This window comes from Manis pentadactyla, chromosome X (genome assembly GCF_030020395.1).
Source record: "Manis pentadactyla isolate mManPen7 chromosome X, mManPen7.hap1, whole genome shotgun sequence".
Taxonomy (NCBI): domain Eukaryota; kingdom Metazoa; phylum Chordata; class Mammalia; order Pholidota; family Manidae; genus Manis; species Manis pentadactyla.
The window spans coordinates 106,949,107-106,965,537 of record NC_080038.1 but is presented as its reverse complement, the minus strand read 5'-3'; the positions used below and the strand labels follow the sequence as shown (position 1 = coordinate 106,965,537).

General features: G+C 36.3%; 1 protein-coding gene across 2 annotated transcripts in view; it reads right to left on the bottom strand.

Moving 5' to 3' along the window:
• Window positions 1-16,431, bottom strand: part of ALG13 (ALG13 UDP-N-acetylglucosaminyltransferase subunit) — a 63,314-nt gene that overhangs the window by 12,212 nt on the left and 34,671 nt on the right. For both annotated transcript variants that reach the window (XM_036912618.2, XM_036912617.2), the window contains 13 exons: window positions 16,267-16,375; window positions 15,077-15,141; window positions 14,640-14,740; window positions 13,670-13,797; window positions 12,719-12,953; window positions 12,159-12,272; window positions 11,813-11,969; window positions 11,331-11,451; window positions 9,170-9,199; window positions 9,011-9,066; window positions 8,566-8,646; window positions 5,596-5,667; window positions 4,973-5,138 (listed from right to left, as the gene is read on the bottom strand). In XM_036912618.2, the coding sequence (XP_036768513.1) occupies window positions 4,973-5,138; window positions 5,596-5,667; window positions 8,566-8,646; window positions 9,011-9,066; window positions 9,170-9,199; window positions 11,331-11,451; window positions 11,813-11,969; window positions 12,159-12,272; window positions 12,719-12,953; window positions 13,670-13,797; window positions 14,640-14,740; window positions 15,077-15,141; window positions 16,267-16,375 (1,435 nt within the window). The remainder of the gene's footprint in view (window positions 1-4,972; window positions 5,139-5,595; window positions 5,668-8,565; window positions 8,647-9,010; window positions 9,067-9,169; window positions 9,200-11,330; window positions 11,452-11,812; window positions 11,970-12,158; window positions 12,273-12,718; window positions 12,954-13,669; window positions 13,798-14,639; window positions 14,741-15,076; window positions 15,142-16,266; window positions 16,376-16,431) is intronic.

Below are 16,431 nucleotides of genomic sequence, written 5' to 3'. Positions count from 1 at the left end.
AACTCACCTTACTTGTAAATACATATTGTAATAAACCCCCCAAGAAAAAGCTTTTATAATTTCCAGCTACTCTCTAGAGATACATGAGCATTCTCATTCACAGTTTTAATAGGGCTCTATAGACTTAAAGGGTATATAATTCAAGAGGTAACTCCACGACAATGGAACTTTTCTAAAGTATTAATGGAAGCCAATGTAATGTACTAAAAATGCTTATTCTCCCTTGTCTTTGTAGCTGCAGTCTGCTTCAGGACATTTCAGGGGAGAATATGAATATGCATAGTAAGATTCGGCTTCTTACAGATCAGGCCTGGATCTAGGTGTAGTGAGGTGCAAAACTGAAGGGGCCACCAAGTTAACACTCAAAATAACCCATGGTAAGTAAAATATCAAAATTCTAAATTAAGACAGGATCCAAGCTTGCACCTGCATGACCCCCAAGAATGAATGTCTCATTCAACTCACTGTAAGCCTGGCACACAGATTTTATATTTAAAGTTTCAATTCTTTATCATGGATATTTTCTGCATTAATCTTTATTTTTTAAATAGTGCATTAAAGTACTATCTTGATTATTGTGGGTTTTTGGCACTTCCTTAAATCTTGCATCCAAGGCAAATGAGTCACTAGTCGCAGCTCTGACAAGCACCTTCGAAGTTACCAAAACTCAGGTGACAGGATTTAATGCTTATGAGGAGACTCATGTTAAAGGCAATCATAGCAAGTAGGTAAGTGGCTTAAAACAGGATGGAATGGGGTGCCAGAGAAACACATAACACAATGGGAAATACGAGTTGTTTCATCTAGAGGACTGACGGGAATGATAAAGAATAACTAAAAAGCAGCCATGAACTAGTAGACTTACAGTTGAGGTTCCTAAGTGACTCAAAAAACAAAAAGTAAAATAAATGAAGGCAGTATACATTTTTAAAAATATCTACATAGAACACAACTTGGCATTTAAAGAGTAAGCGTTGGATGACTGTGAGGCATTACAATGTTTAATTCAGCTGTTACTTCATTTTTTTTTTTAAGCTCAGGCATCTGCTAGAAACAGAGCGGTTTTCCCTTACAATTAGCACAAAGTAGTAAAACAGGGTCCACATTAACATTTGCAGTGAAATTTTTCTATGGTAATTAACATATACTGCATGGTTTTGTTCCAGGCACTGCGCTAAACAGTTAATTTTTAAGTTATAAATCAAAGAAAAACACATCAAATGAATTATTTTAAAGTGGACACTATGAAGGTCAAGTAAAACTTTGCCAGCCATTCAAGAAAAATTCCATGTGCCCCATCCCAATCACCCTCCCTTTCCCACCATAATTAACTGTTATCCTTTCATAGTATCATTTCCTTATGGTCTTAAGGGTTTTGTTACCCAAATATCTATCCCTAGATAGTTTTTTTAAGTTTATGTCTTGAATCTCTTTTAAGTCTGTTGATCCTGTCTCTACCTCTGTCATTTCCTTTCAGGTTTTTTTTTTGAAGAATCTGGGCCCTTGGACCTGTTAAATTTCCCAGTCTGGATTTTGCTGATCACATACCCTTGGTGCATTTCAACATGTTCTTCCACATTTCCTGCAATTGGGCAGCTGGTTCCAGGAGGCCGGATCAGACTCAGGATTAATTCCCTTGGTGCTTCCATAAGTAACATGTGACTGCCTCTGCAATCTCAGCAGCTATTTGTGCTTAATACTCATCCATTCAGTAAGGACTGCAAAATGATTGTATTCTGCCCTTTTTATTCACTGATAATATATATATATATGCACGTATATTAGTATTCTAACTATATATATATATATATGTATATATATATATATATACATATATATATATATACACACACAAACATTTGCCCTCATCTACTATTTGGTTACACATTGGTTCAGTTCATATAAGGTAAGCAGGATAAATGCTTCTTTCACTTAATTTTGCAGTGTTCAAGAAAATGAACTGGTTTCCTATCATCCTCTTAAGGTAACCAATTTTAAAAACATTAAGAACTTTAAAATTTAACACATTTTATGTGTTCTAATCTACTGTAATTATCATTGCTGAGGCTTAAATTATTCCATTTTTGGCCAGTGGGAACCTGTTCAAGACGGCTCCTAAGTCCTTTTGACATGACCCCAGTAACTCTTCCTAGCTATCTGCCATGACAAAATGATCCAGGCTCATCTTGAACATTTCCTGCAGCCATTTCTCCACAAAGCCCCCACCTTTTTTTAAGTGAGAAATAGTATTTCAAGACTACAAATTGAGCGGTAAGGTTATTCATCATTTCTAGGCCTTTTCTGTGGACAAAGCTAAGAAATATACACATATATTTAAAGATAAAATACCTCAAGTTTATATTGATACTTTCAAATTTAGGAACACAGAAGCTTTTACTCAGCCTATCACATCTGTATTACCTTTCTTCCATATTGAGACTCCTGGTTTGCAAGGACATGAGGGGATAAAATTAGAATATCCCATACCCACTCTTGTTTTAGCCAACATTCGTTTCAGAATAACAATCTGAGTGAACTTGATATGATTCCTGAAAGCATTAAAAAATGCTTAGCACATGGTCTCTCAACTCTACCGTTTTAAAAAATAGCTATGCTGTATCTACAATGTCTAAATATAAGGCTATTGCTATTACATAGTAAATTCTCAACCTCTAACCTGTTTAATTCTTCCAGTAATTATGTATTTAATACCATCAGATCTTATGCTGATGTTTCTAATTATTTTAGAAGTCTTAAAGTCAAAGCTCATTCTCTAGTACACTGATGTCCATTCAATACAACTTTCTGTGATGGTAGAAATAACATTTCTGGGCTGTCCAATATAGTTGCCTCTATCTCCATGTGACTTTGAGCAGTTGGCATGTGGTTGGTGACTGAGCAACTGAAAGCTTATTCAACTATAATTAACTGAAATTTAAATTGTCACATGTGGCTAGTGATTACCCTGCTTGATGGCATGGCTTTAGTAGATTCTTCAGGAAGGGCTCATGCAAATAAGATTCTCTTAATTCTTACAGCTGCCTTTAGGCTTGAAAATCAGTTCAGTTAGATATAAAATCTTTGGTTTACATTCTTATTTATTATCTCAAGTGTTACTCCATTTTCTTCTGGCAGAAGCTATCAAGTTTGACGAATAGCATTTCATTTCTTTTATGTCCCATAGGCCCTTTCATCTAGATTACAAAAGGACTTTTTCTTTAAAGTCCATTTTACTAGAATGTTCTGGTGTTGCTTGCTCCGGGTCAATATTCTCAGGTATGCAGAGTGGTATTTCAGTATACAGTTTTAAAGCTTTTTCAATTTCATAAAAGTTTTCTGAATTAGAGGTGTTATCATTTGTTCTTTTTTCTTACTTTGGTTTTCTTCTTCAGGGAGGACTTCTACAGTGTTTGGTCTCCTCTGCCTAACTTTAATACATCACTTTTGATTTTTTTAATCTTCCTTTTCTTCATTTTAGATTTCCCTTCTTTCTTACATCTTTCTCTTAAAGCATTATCTGTTGTATATATTTGGTCATGTTTGTTATAGTTTTGTCTTCATTACTGAAATGACTTTCTTCCATTTCTAATGCTTTCCTGAGTTGTCACATACGAGTTTTTCTAACTCATTTGCTATTTTTTTATACCATTTTATTAATGTCTTTAGCTCATTTTGAAATAGTTAATTTAGTAGGCATATTTCTGACATCCCACATGTCTTTAGGGATATTATTTTTTTTCCCCTCAAAATATCTTTGTATAGAATTTGACCTTTGCACTTTTCTTCCATTCATTTTTAAGTGAAATTATTTTTTATGAACTTTAGAATGAGTACAGGAAAGCTTTTCTAACTTCATAGGACTCGATTTTCTTGTGCAGTATTAAAAACCATGAATGCTTTCTAGGATGCCTTGACTCTGTTCTCAACTTTAATCAGGACCTGCTCTTTTTACTATACTGATCGATTTTGATTGCACTCCCAGCAGTTTCTCCATGGCATGTCAGTTTTGAGTGTTCTTAGGGGCTGAATTGTTCCAAGCCCTTCAATTCCTTTACCATGTACCCAAAGCACTCACCCAGTATTGGAGAGGTCAAATCCCTTCCCAGTCTTAGCTGCTCCTTCCAAATTGGCTGCTTCACTTTCCCATGAATTACTAGCTCTTTTGTGGCTCTTCTGGTCACAGGTCCATCAGACAACAGCCCCAATGCTTCTGTTTTCTTGCACCCACATAGACCTGATAGCATTCAAGTCTTGTGACTGGTGGTTTGTCCCTACCTGCTTAAATCTGGGGGTTCATGATGATACCCTGGTCACCTAGTTTTGTTGTAAGTATTGTCCATGGTTTGGTTTTGCTATTTCCATTTTTATTTGGGGACTCAGATCGAAAATCTATGCTGTTGACATCACCTTTCCAGAATTCTGAGAACTTTAATTGACTCACTGGAATTCTACATTGGTAAGTTGTTACTATCAGTACCCCCAAACTCACAGATCAGAAAGGTTCAAACACGTACCAAAATTACATAGCTACTAAGTTGTAAAACCAAGATTCAAGCCTAGATTTCTTAAATTCTGGAGCCCATAATTCTTTATTACAACATTCATGGGAAAATGATTATATGGAAAGTATTTTATAGCAAACTTTTTAGGAATTATCTGTGAAGGGTGAAACATCTCTAATTCCTGTACAATAAAACTTGACTCAAAGTTTAAGAAACTTGTAAAGTCCTCTAAACTCTCAGTGGAGTAGCAAAATAGCTACAAAATCATATCAAAGCCAAATTTGCAAGAAAAAAACTGAAACCCTGGCTCTTAATATTATGGATTCCTAAACTATGGAACATACTTTATTAACTAGCTTAAATTTAATACTGGATATTAAAGTAATCCTACCTAATCACTAGAATTGTTGTATGTGCATGTTCATGAATAGCAAAAGAGGTTTCCAAAGTAGCAACCACTGATAACCTACCTGGCCTGCCTTGTGTAGGTGGAGATACAAATAGAGGCTGCATAACATTCTCTGAGGGAACTGAAGTGGTATTACTAGCTTGATTAGCTGCTGCACAGTTTGGTAAGACTGAAGCTGGAACATTATTGGCACAGGAAGCTGCAATTGCTGCAGAATTTACCATCACCTGTAAGTGTGGAAGAAAGTTTAAAACTCTAAGTTCAATTTTTCAAACAATATTAGTCTCTTAACCTAAATTTCATGAAACAGTATTGTGACAACTAAAACATCGAGAAGTCAATCTTTATGTGAACCCTGTATGGGAAGGAAGTTTTGGGAAGTTTTAGTAAATGACATAGACTTGACAGGTAATTTGTATTAGCTTACACATTATACAAGAGATCCAGAGTAAAATATGAGTAGTCTAATGCCAGCACACAGAACAGCGTCTTGATCACAATAGATGCTCAATTTGTTGAATGAATTTACTACTCATTGTGCCAGGCACCACAAAGTACAATACTTAATATAGAAATATAAGCAGCTTCTTGAAAGTATGATGAAGGGCAAAGAGAACAAGAAGAAAAAATTCATTTTCATCTGTTCAGACCATTGCAACTGCTTGATAACACTATGAAGATTACCTTCTGGGGGTAGTTGTATGAGGTAACTGTGTCCTGAGAAGACATAGAACATGGTCCTCTGTCCTGAAGAGACTTTAATGAATACAGAAATATAGTTAAATAAAGGGAAATCAAGAAACCAAACAACATATCAATAATAAAATCTGCTGTGTTTCAACATCTCCTAAAATTAAGTGAAAATGGTATATCCTCAAAATATTCAAATTTGGAAGTGACTACTAAGGTAAAATTCCAGAAGGTATCAATCTGTTGCCTGACTGAGGTGACTGCTCTATTTCCGATCTACAGAGATCCTGATCACATGCAACTCTAGTCCCAATGTAGATACTAAAATATAATGGAGGATTGTAATATAAACACTTTCTTAGTGGCCTTCCTTGCCTTAAAAGCTTCAACATCAGTAGGACCAGCAGTAGTTTTGCTAAAAGAAAGCATGCCATTTGAAGATGTAACTTAAGACAAAGGTAGGTATCTGGTTGTTCAGCCACATCCTATTCAAGCAGGATGTAGTATAGTGCAAACACTGCTCCCCTCTGGTTCAAGACCTTGTCTTTGTCAAAGTAAAATGATTTTAAAATGCTCAGAGCTATGCATGACAAATTGTCATGACAGAAAGAAAAACTAGCAGCGGAAATTGGTAATAATGATAACGCAGAGGGAATCAAGGGAAGTAATCACAGGAAACAAGAGGAATCACACTGTGACAAAGGAAAGCCTAACTTACATGGACATAAGATTGCATGTTTCTAAAGTCTGTTCAACTACAGCCAAAGCACCTGCCAAAAAGAAATCTTTAGCCCTGGCTCTGAAGATCCAGTATCAATGTTAAACTCTAGGAAAAGATTTAGTTGAGAACTGGGCATGGAAATAAGATGTAAGAATAAATGTTCATGGTTCTTCAGAAGTTCTGTGCCCAGAAATCTCTAAGTCCTGCATTGGTCCTCTCCCCTCAGAATGCTGTGAAAAAATTACTTAGGAATTTGCTATGGATTTGGTGACTAGAGGGTAGAAGTGGAGCACATTATGAAGAGACTGAAAGCTACTGGTAATGTATGATAAAGTAAGTTCAGAACAAAAGAGAACATGTGGCAAGTGAAATTAAGTGAACAGAAAGAAATGTCTACTCTTATTATCCCTGATGTTAAGATTTTTACTTGTTTTTTTCACTTTTTTGTGCAATTCACTATTTTAAGTGAAAGGCTATTTTAAGAGATACGTGATATGAGACTAGTAATGATGGAGGGGGAAAAACCTATTTCTCTAGATGGGGCAAAGGAAGGAAAGGAGAAGTAAGGGGAAAAGACTTAAACATCATAGTTTTCACCTTCCTAAGATGGCCTAAACAGTAAAAACAAAAATCTTGTACCTGAAGCTATCAAAGTTAAAATTAATCAAAGTTAGAGAACAGAGGGTAGTTATTCAAGTTCTCCACAAATATTTCAGTTCTCCTGGGTACATGGTAGGTTGCTCTTCGGCCTCATCTAAAGTGAGGTATGATCATGCGACTTGCTTGACCAATGAAATACGAGCAGAAATATTAAGAGCCAGTGTTCAATTTCCTGTTTTTAGCCCTGCCAAGGTGACTGTGAAAGCCCAAGTCCAACAGTTTGGGGCCCTGAGTGACTATGATGAACAAAGGCCTGCAACTAACCTGCAATGGACATACAATATTAGCAAGAAAACTATCCTGTCTGAAGCTGCTGAGATTTTTAGAGGTTGGTACTACAGCTAACCTGACTAAACAGTAGTTGGTAACTAGAAGTAGGGTGCTGCTGTAACAAAAACCTAACTTGAGAAGATTATGAACTTGAAGCCATTACGGGAAGAGATTTAGAAAACAATGTTAGTTTCATATTTTGATTACTAGTAGACGAGTTTAATAAGGTATCCTAAGACAGACATGTATAGAAAAGTAGTTTGCAGGCAAAAATGAAAGGGAATAGAGAGTCCTTGAATACAGGAACTTGTAGGGTTGAAGCAATTGCTTCAACACAAAACTATACAGTTAAATTGATAAATGCTCTGAACAACAAAGAACAGTTAAAACTTGGCTTCAAAGCAAGAATCCAACTAAGGATATAGCACCCAATGAATCTTGAACTTGGCCAAAATGGCTCATGAAAAAGCATCCAAAGATGGCTCTTCCATTCAATTCCTGATAAGCTCAAGGTATCTGCAGTTAGGTAGAGACAGACAGGAATAAGAAAGCAAAGAATTATAGCAAATCTAAGTAGTATATCTATTAAAAAAAAAAGAACTGGCAGTATGGCTACTAGCACTTGAAACTAACAGGAACCAAAGCAGCAGCATAGTAAATCAGTCAAAGAAACTATGACAACTAAAACTGTGCAACTGAGATAAAATGTCCCTTGGGCCCCCAATTTCCTATAAGTAAGAAGTAGGTTGAGTAACCAAGAGTCCTAGAAAACAGTGAACCAGGGAGCCCCTCTGGGGAGCAGTCCCCAGGCCTCAGCTGAGGGTCCTCACAATGTCTATCTATCATAACAAACTTGTTACAAGCAGGTAATGTTTCTCCCGTTTTCCCCAAGTGGGAATTTTTACTGCAATTTTTCAGTCCCCACTCCTCTGTTATAACCTGGGTGTGTAAGAGGTAAATTACTTTGTCTCTTTAATTTTAGGCTTCCAAATCAAGAGGAGCCACATCTGGACACAAAACAGAAAGTACTACACATTTCCCAGAAACCTTGGGCTGAGTTTAATTACACTGAACAGGATTTTGGGGTTGTCACCCTTGAAGTGAATCAAGTATTCTGCCTATAGGAGGGAGTTTGAGCTGAACTGTCTTAATCCTTAAGTGCTTTTAAAATATTTCCAACTTTTTGACTTCCAGGCACAGAGAAGTTAGATTCTTCAGTGGGACATACTCTGGCTGATGAAAAAGAAAGGCAAAGAAAGTGACTCATATCATCTCCAGGCGGAAGCTGTAAGAGTCAGTGCACCATTCACTACCTTTTGTTTCCTGCCTTGGCAATCATGGATGGAGCTTCCATCAGCCTGAGTCCCTGAGCAGAGCCCTCCTGTAGACCTCCACTGGACATGCAGCATAACCAAGAAGCAAACTTTCGTTATATTAAGTGAGATTATGGACCATTCCTACTAATACAAAAAGCATGATAAAATCCTCTAAAATATCACGCTTGATGTTTTAATTTCCTCTTGTATTGACATGTATTAGGAATATCTCTAAACAGATTAATTTCAGAAAAGGGGTGTGATCGTGAATGAGTTACTTAATTTCTGGATCTCAGTGTCTTCATCTGTAAGATGGGAATGACACCCTAAATACCTTATAGGATTGTTAAGATTAAAATATATTTAGATGTATAGCTGTTAGAACAGTGCCCTAGTACACAATAGGAGCTATAGGTGCTGGCCATTATTATTAAATACCTACCAAGTTTGCCGTAGATTCAGTTGTGCTATAAACATCTGAAGTTTCATAGTCTGGTTCTAGAGAATATAGCCAAAGTAAAGTAAAAAGTGAGCATTATTTTAGAGTTTGAAATTTTATAAAATAATGATTAATGTCAGATTACATCTAGATCTCACTGACCTGAAGGATAAATATATTCTTCATATCTCCCTAGAAAAAAAGACAGAAGAAGGATGTTCATGTAGGGCTTTTTAGCTCAGCAGAGCCAAATGGCCAAATAAAACTTGCTTTTTCTCAAGTTTTATTGATACGTGTTCAAAGCCAAAATGTATACATCCTTGAAACAAGTGATTTGAGATATTACAGCCAGAAATTGGCTGTAAACAATACAAATTTCTCCTCTGAAAATTCCCTTAGTTCTTAGAGGTCAGGCAGAGGTTAAAAAAACCCAGCTATGTCCAATTTTTCCAGTGATTAAGTTCATTGCTCTAGAGTTAGGACTGTCTAGATTTGAATCCTGATTAACTATATTACTTTAGGCAGGTTACTTAGTTTGTATCTCAATTTCTTCACCGTAAGACATGGATAACAGTACCTAGGCTCATCAATAGGTGGGGATGAGTGAAAAGGACATGGCGCTTGACATAAGAGTAAATGGTGTACAAAGTAATCTGAGTATAACCCATAGTTTGCTACGGTTAAACATTACAGATATGTCATGCCTCATCTGCTTTTTCCACCTGTTTCAGGTAAATAATACATTTAAATTCGGTTTGTTCTCAAAGGATGGCTTAGTGGACTCAGGTACTGACTCAGGTACTTTGCTTTAAGATTGCTATGCCAATGAAATGCAGAGAAAGTCAATCTTCAACTGGACAGTTTTCCACCAAACAAAACCCCACAGGTCAAAACTGGATTTGATTCTTAAACACATCACTTATCAAACACGCATGCATGCAACCACTCCAAACATTAGGATTTAAGGTGAGAAACAAAGACTGCGATTATGTCACTACAAGTGAGCAGTACATCTGAAGGTACCCACCAGGCTAAAGAGAGAAGACAAAAGGACCATGCTGAGTAAAAGAGCAGAGAGTACACATCCTTAAGCACATGCACCTACAAAGTCTTCACAGATTGATCCTGTGCTAGATGTTTCCTTATTAAATTTCTAGAAATATCTATTTTCTTCTACATAAGTAACAGAAAGAGGAGCATCACAAGAAAATAAGCAACTTGACTGTTAAGTCATTCAGACTGCTTCGCGCCTCTTTAATCACCCAATTCCTCCAGAAATGCTTCAGCTGGCATGCCACCTTACAGTAAAATGGTAAAAATAAGCACACTTGTGGTGAGAGGCACTGTAACAACTGTTAAGGGCATATATATACATTTTAGAGCCAGACAAACCTAAATTCAAAATTATCTCTGCCAGTCACAAAGAACCACATATTACATGATTCCATTTACATGAACTGTCCAGAATAGACAAATCCATTAAGACAGAAAGCAGACTGGTGGTTTCCTAGGGCTGGGTGGAGGCAGATGGGGGGAAAATGGGGAGTAGCTGCTAATGAGTACAGGGTTTCTTTTTGGGATGATTAAAATGTTCTAAAATTGATTGTGCTGATGATAGTTATGCAACACTGACTATACTAAACACCACTGAATTATATGCTTTAAATAGGTGAATTGTGTGGTATGCAGATATCTAAATAAAGCAATTATTAAAAATATAAATCTCTGTCACTTACCAAGGGTATGACTTTGGCCATGTCACTTACCCTTTCTATCTCAGTTTCCTCATATACAAAATAAGGACACCACATCCCTCAGAGGGATAAAGTATTTTATTAAATTATCAATATAATTACTTAGTACAGTGGATGGTCAATAGGATTCAATGAATAGTAATGTTCATAAACAAAGTAAATTACTTCGGATGAAAGAGTTATTTCACAGAAGTCTCATAAAATAATAGCTAGTCATGTGAAAAGCCTAAAGTAGTTATACAAATTGTGAGGACAATATGAATAGTGTTTTACTAATAAGGAATAGTTATTTTCCATACTGAAGTCCCACCAAATCAAATTCACTAAAGACATATGCAGAGAGCTGAAAGTAAGTTATAACAATTTAGTGGCCTACAGAAATAGAAGTCTGTTCTTCTGAGAAATACCAAAACATCTTCAAAAACCTAACAAGCTCTAAGACAAGAACTGGTAACTTTCAAAAACCAGAAGATACCCCCAAAACTTTGAATCTACTTCACAGCTCTGATGTGTTAATGCCACAGAATCATCTTCAGAAAAAAACATTTATTTAATTGTAACTGACTCACCATTGTTATTCTGGTCATTGCCCTCCTCTGAATTCAAAGTCTGTGTGCCTGAGCTATGTCCTTGCCTTGCAACATAGTATCTCGAAGGAACAGGAACCATTGTAGAGGGTCCTCCATGATTCTGTACCAAAGACACACACACACACATATACATACACATGCAGTTCTCTCCCTTTGTAGTCAGAAAAAAAGAGCTATGAATATTTTAAATGTACTTGACATTAGAAAAATGAAGAAATAATAATCAAGAAAACAGAAAATATTGCCCAAATTATTTGTCCACCTCTATCAACAAATCTCTAAGAACAGCTTAAAAAAGTTTTCCACCTTTAAAAGCTCTAAAATGCAAACTCATGTTTTTCAGAAGGGCTTTATTTGGTTGGTTGTGTAAAAAGCTAAAATTTATCCACATAGCCTTTATTTTTAAAAAAAGGAAAAGGGAAAGGTAAACAGCTTTTTGAGTAAAGCTTTGACCTACTTACAGGTATAGTTGGATAAGCAGTCTCACTCCCTTCTTCAACTTCATAAAAAGTAATGGTTTCTTCCAAGCCCCTGGGCATCTGCCCATTCTGGGGAGCAAAGCTATACGCGCACTCCTTATTCACACAATGCATTTGGCGTTGACTACGCCTAAAGGAACTTAAGTATTTCAGAGTATGAGAAGGAGAAAAAAATGACAGAACATGGTAGTAACTTGTTTCTAATTTCTAAATAACAATTCAAACATCTCAATGTTGAAACTTCAAAAAAATTTAGATCACATATTTGTTACTTAGCAATAAAGCCAGACTTACCCATTTTCTCTTTCAACACTGAATATTCACTTACCGAGATCTATAGGAGAAGTTATCATAGCTCTGGCAGCACTTTTTACCTGGGCCAGGGTAAAAACCAACTTTCGGGCCCTCCATATTGTGCATGTTCATAAAGCGAGATGAATCCCTAAGAACAGAGGGAAGGGAAAACAGAATTCTTTATTTAGTAGTGCTTGAGAAGTCAGTTCTTGTAGTTAAACAAAATTAACAACATCTTTCTAAAATCATCCAAATACAGCTTTGCTCTCCTCACTACTGGTATTAGGTCTATCCATCATCCAAGAATATAATGCCACATTTATGGCACTCACCTTGATAGCATTCTATCACCTAGCATCTCTTCCAACTGCTCCGTATTTCTCTAGACTCTGAGAATACATATCTTCCAATACATCTATTAGACAAGAATTTAAGTATACATAACTTCTATCCTCTATGCTCCCTTTAGGCAGATATTATAAGAGAAATCTAAACTACTAAGATATTTCTAAATTCTACAGTAATTCTGTCCAGGAATGATTTACAGTATTTAAACAGAGGTGTACATTATCTTTAAGGTCAGTAAAGCCTTACCTGGGCATCCCATATACCCAACTGAGTCTCTGAGATGAATGCTGAGGATGAGAATGTTCACTAGACATAGTATTGCCAGCTGTCTGTGAGTGGCCACGCCCATAACGCATACTCTGCTGAAGTCTTGGTGGGAAGGAAGTGTCTCCCTTGCTGTAAGCCATAGTCATATAAATCTCTTTTCCTCTAACTTTCTTGAACATCTTCTTCCGTTGCTTCATGTTCACGTCTGACGTAGCTTCAGGCAAACCAAGCAGCAGCAAATAAACTTCATAACCAAAGCAAAAGATCTAGTGTCTCCTCCCAACTCCCACAAATGCCTAAAATTCTTGGATTTTTTTTTTAACAAACCAAATAAATACAGGGAGGGAAATTTTGTATTTCTTAAGGGTGTACTACATCTTCCATTTGGAAGAGCAAAACCAGCAAGTAATCTCTATCAATGGACCTCTCAACTCTATCTTTTGTATAGGCAACTTTGGTCCTCAAAAAAGTCATTCTCATCGCTTACATTACTATTATCCAAGAAATTATGCCTATTAATATCCCTGGCTGCTTCTGTGAGGTATTTTTCCTCATTCTTTTGAGAAATCTTGTCTCTAAAATCTATTTCAGCTTAACTTTATACAAAATCCCCTAGAACCTGATTTTCAACCAGGGACAAATTTGCCCCTTCCCTACTTGGGGCATATTTGGCAATGTCTGGAAGCATTTCTGGTTGGCACAACTGGGGGAGAAGATGCTACCAGTATTCAATGGACAGAGGCCAGAGATGCAGGTAAACTCCCTACAATGCATAGGACCACGTCCCAAAACAAAGTATAGCTGTCCCAAAATGTCAGCAGTGCTAAAGTTGAGAAAATCTTAGAACAAGACTTACGTTATACCTTTAAAAAAAATACAATATAGATAAGTACAAGAAGGGGAAAATAATAAAACCTTCAGCATACAAACCCATTTCTGGGCCATAGATCCCCGAAGTTTTCTGGTAACCTCTTCCTTTCTGAACAGGCACAGGATTCCAGACAGGAACAGATGACACTTGGGTAACTGGTTTTAAGTTAGCCAGTGGAACAACATGCCTTAAAGTTTTAAAGATGTCGCCATGAAGCCATTGCAACACAGACTCGATTCTTATTAGATACACATACCCCAACCCCTCCTGCTTCATTTTCAAGTGTATTCTACTTAAACCATTGACGCTAGCTATCCGTTAAGGTTTTCTATTCAGATTAGAAAATCTAACAATAGTTTGTACAATTTCATAGCTATTTATAGCATGTATCCTGTTCCATAGGAGATTGTGGTAGACAAGTTTACAAATACTTGTTCCCTCTCCTTGGAAGAGGATTATATTTTCCCACCCCCACTGACTTCAGGCTCATCTGTGTAACCCACTTTGGCCTATAAAATGTGAGCAGATACTTGAAGAACCTGCACATGATTTGTCATGGTCTCATTCCCTAACTGTGATCATGGAAACTTACACCTAGATAGAGCCTTTGCTCGACTGAGTCCTCTTTGCTGACAGACTGTAAACATGCTAAACAAGAAATGAACATTATTGGTTTAAGCCTGAGATTTCTTTGGTTGGTAGGACAGCATAACCTAGTTTAATGTTCTCAACTGGCAGAGACTCAGTTAACAAAGCAGCTTTCTAATTCATCTGAACAGTTTTATACCAGAATTCTGTTGTATTTAATATTCCTAATAAGTTTGCTAATGCCTAGGATTTGGAAACTTTTATACAAGTAAGTATACTGAAACATCATACTTCAGCATATGCTTTTACAATTTGAGGTAAGTTATCTTAAGCTGCTACCAGATATAACTTTGGTTCTTTTACTAGCATGCTGGTAATTCTCAACAAAAAAGCATCAAGAGCCAAAGATTTTGGTAATTCAACAACTTATTAAATTCTCACTTTTCTGCCAATTCTTCAATGAAGACTGTTACTGAATTATTCTCATTTCCAACTTCCTGAATATGAGCATTATAGTATCTTCCACCTGAATCCAAGTGAACCTGAAATGGGAAGAGACAGTAAGAATATATCTAGTCTCAGGTTGACAGACATTATCTGGCTTCTGCCAAACAAAAAGATCACTTCTCCCAAATGGAATTCAGATGTGTACTTATTAAACCAGTTGATAATCAACACTGGCAGTCTGGTTCAATGGAGGCAGCACATGCTGAAAGAGCCTTATATCTAATCACAAAAGTTTGTAATTAAAATTTAACACAAACATTAGAAAGAACATTTTTCTAGCACTTCGTAAATTAGTTTTCTAAACTTTATATTAATAACTAAAGCCACAAATTATTTGGAAAAACATATTACTAATTATTTAAAGAACTAACCTGACACTTGTCTCCCAAATAGTACTGTCTCCCAGCATACTCCATGTAATTAGATTTTTGAAGTTCTATTAAGAGAAAATGAAGATTCAAGCTCAAGTGTTCTATATCATTCTAAATTTTATCAGTGTCTTTGATAATGCTACCACTATAAGCTAAGTTTCTTTTAAAAAGTTTTAATGAGTCATTCTATCCCTCTTCATGGGTTTTCTCTAATCAATTTAAGGAGACCTGCCAGAATATTTTTGTTCTACAAAACACAAATAGGTGAAAACCGGAGGTTGTAATCTTAGAATTGGTCAAACACCAATAAGGTACCATTTAAAAGTAACACACCTCAATTTAAAAAAAAAAAAGAAAAAAGGGAAAAAAACTATCACTACACAGCTTCCTCAAAGTAGTCTATTATTGTTCACAACTTTTTGTGTTCCATGAGGCCATAACCTCATTCTAGATTGTTAACTATACCTAGGTTCAACAAAGTTCAAGGAGTTGAATATTAAACATTAAGGGCTACCCTGAAGGCAGAACTTAAGGCTTACTTTGATCAACTTAGTTACCTAAAAAGGAGGAAACAATGACCTATTTTAAGGGTCGGCAACCTTTCTCTGTAAAGAGCCAGATAGTAAATGTTTTAACCTTTGAGGACCACAAAGACTGTTCCAGCTACTCAACTCCGTCACTGAAATTTGGATACTGAAATCTGAATTTCATGTAATTTTCATGTGTCACAATACACTGTTCTTTCAAGTTTTTCTGCCATTTAAAAATATAGAGACCATTCTTAGCTCATGGAACATAGAAAAACAGGTGGCAGGTCAGATTTGGTCCACAGGCCATGGTTTGCAGACATCTGATGTATTATCAATGAGGGAAGTCTTAATTTAAATAAGCTTATTTCCAGTTTTAAGTTTCTGGTAGTCTTAGCTATCTACACGCTATCACCACACAGTCTTTGCAAAGTTGAAGTCCCAGATAAACATCAGATTCTAAGATCCCTCCTCAACTTCTAAGCCTATTTGTTTCCTCCTTTAGATTTAAACCATATATTAAGCTAAAAAGTACCAGGCTGGTTTTTTTTTTTAACATAAAAGTACATTGACATCTAATAACATCTCTTGTTAGAAACAATCTGCAAAATTATTCTCCTGGATCTGTCAGGATTCAAAAGTATCCTGTTGACATGTCATTACCTTTTCTGCTGTCCAACCAAACATCAAATTCTACATTACGATAGATTTCCGGATCCAGGGCTTTGAGCACCTTATAGGGGAAGGGCATCTTTGATTGGTTTCCTGGAGACTAAAATAAAAGTAATCATGCTACAAACTCCCCATCCTTAGCTTAAGTCTTCCTTC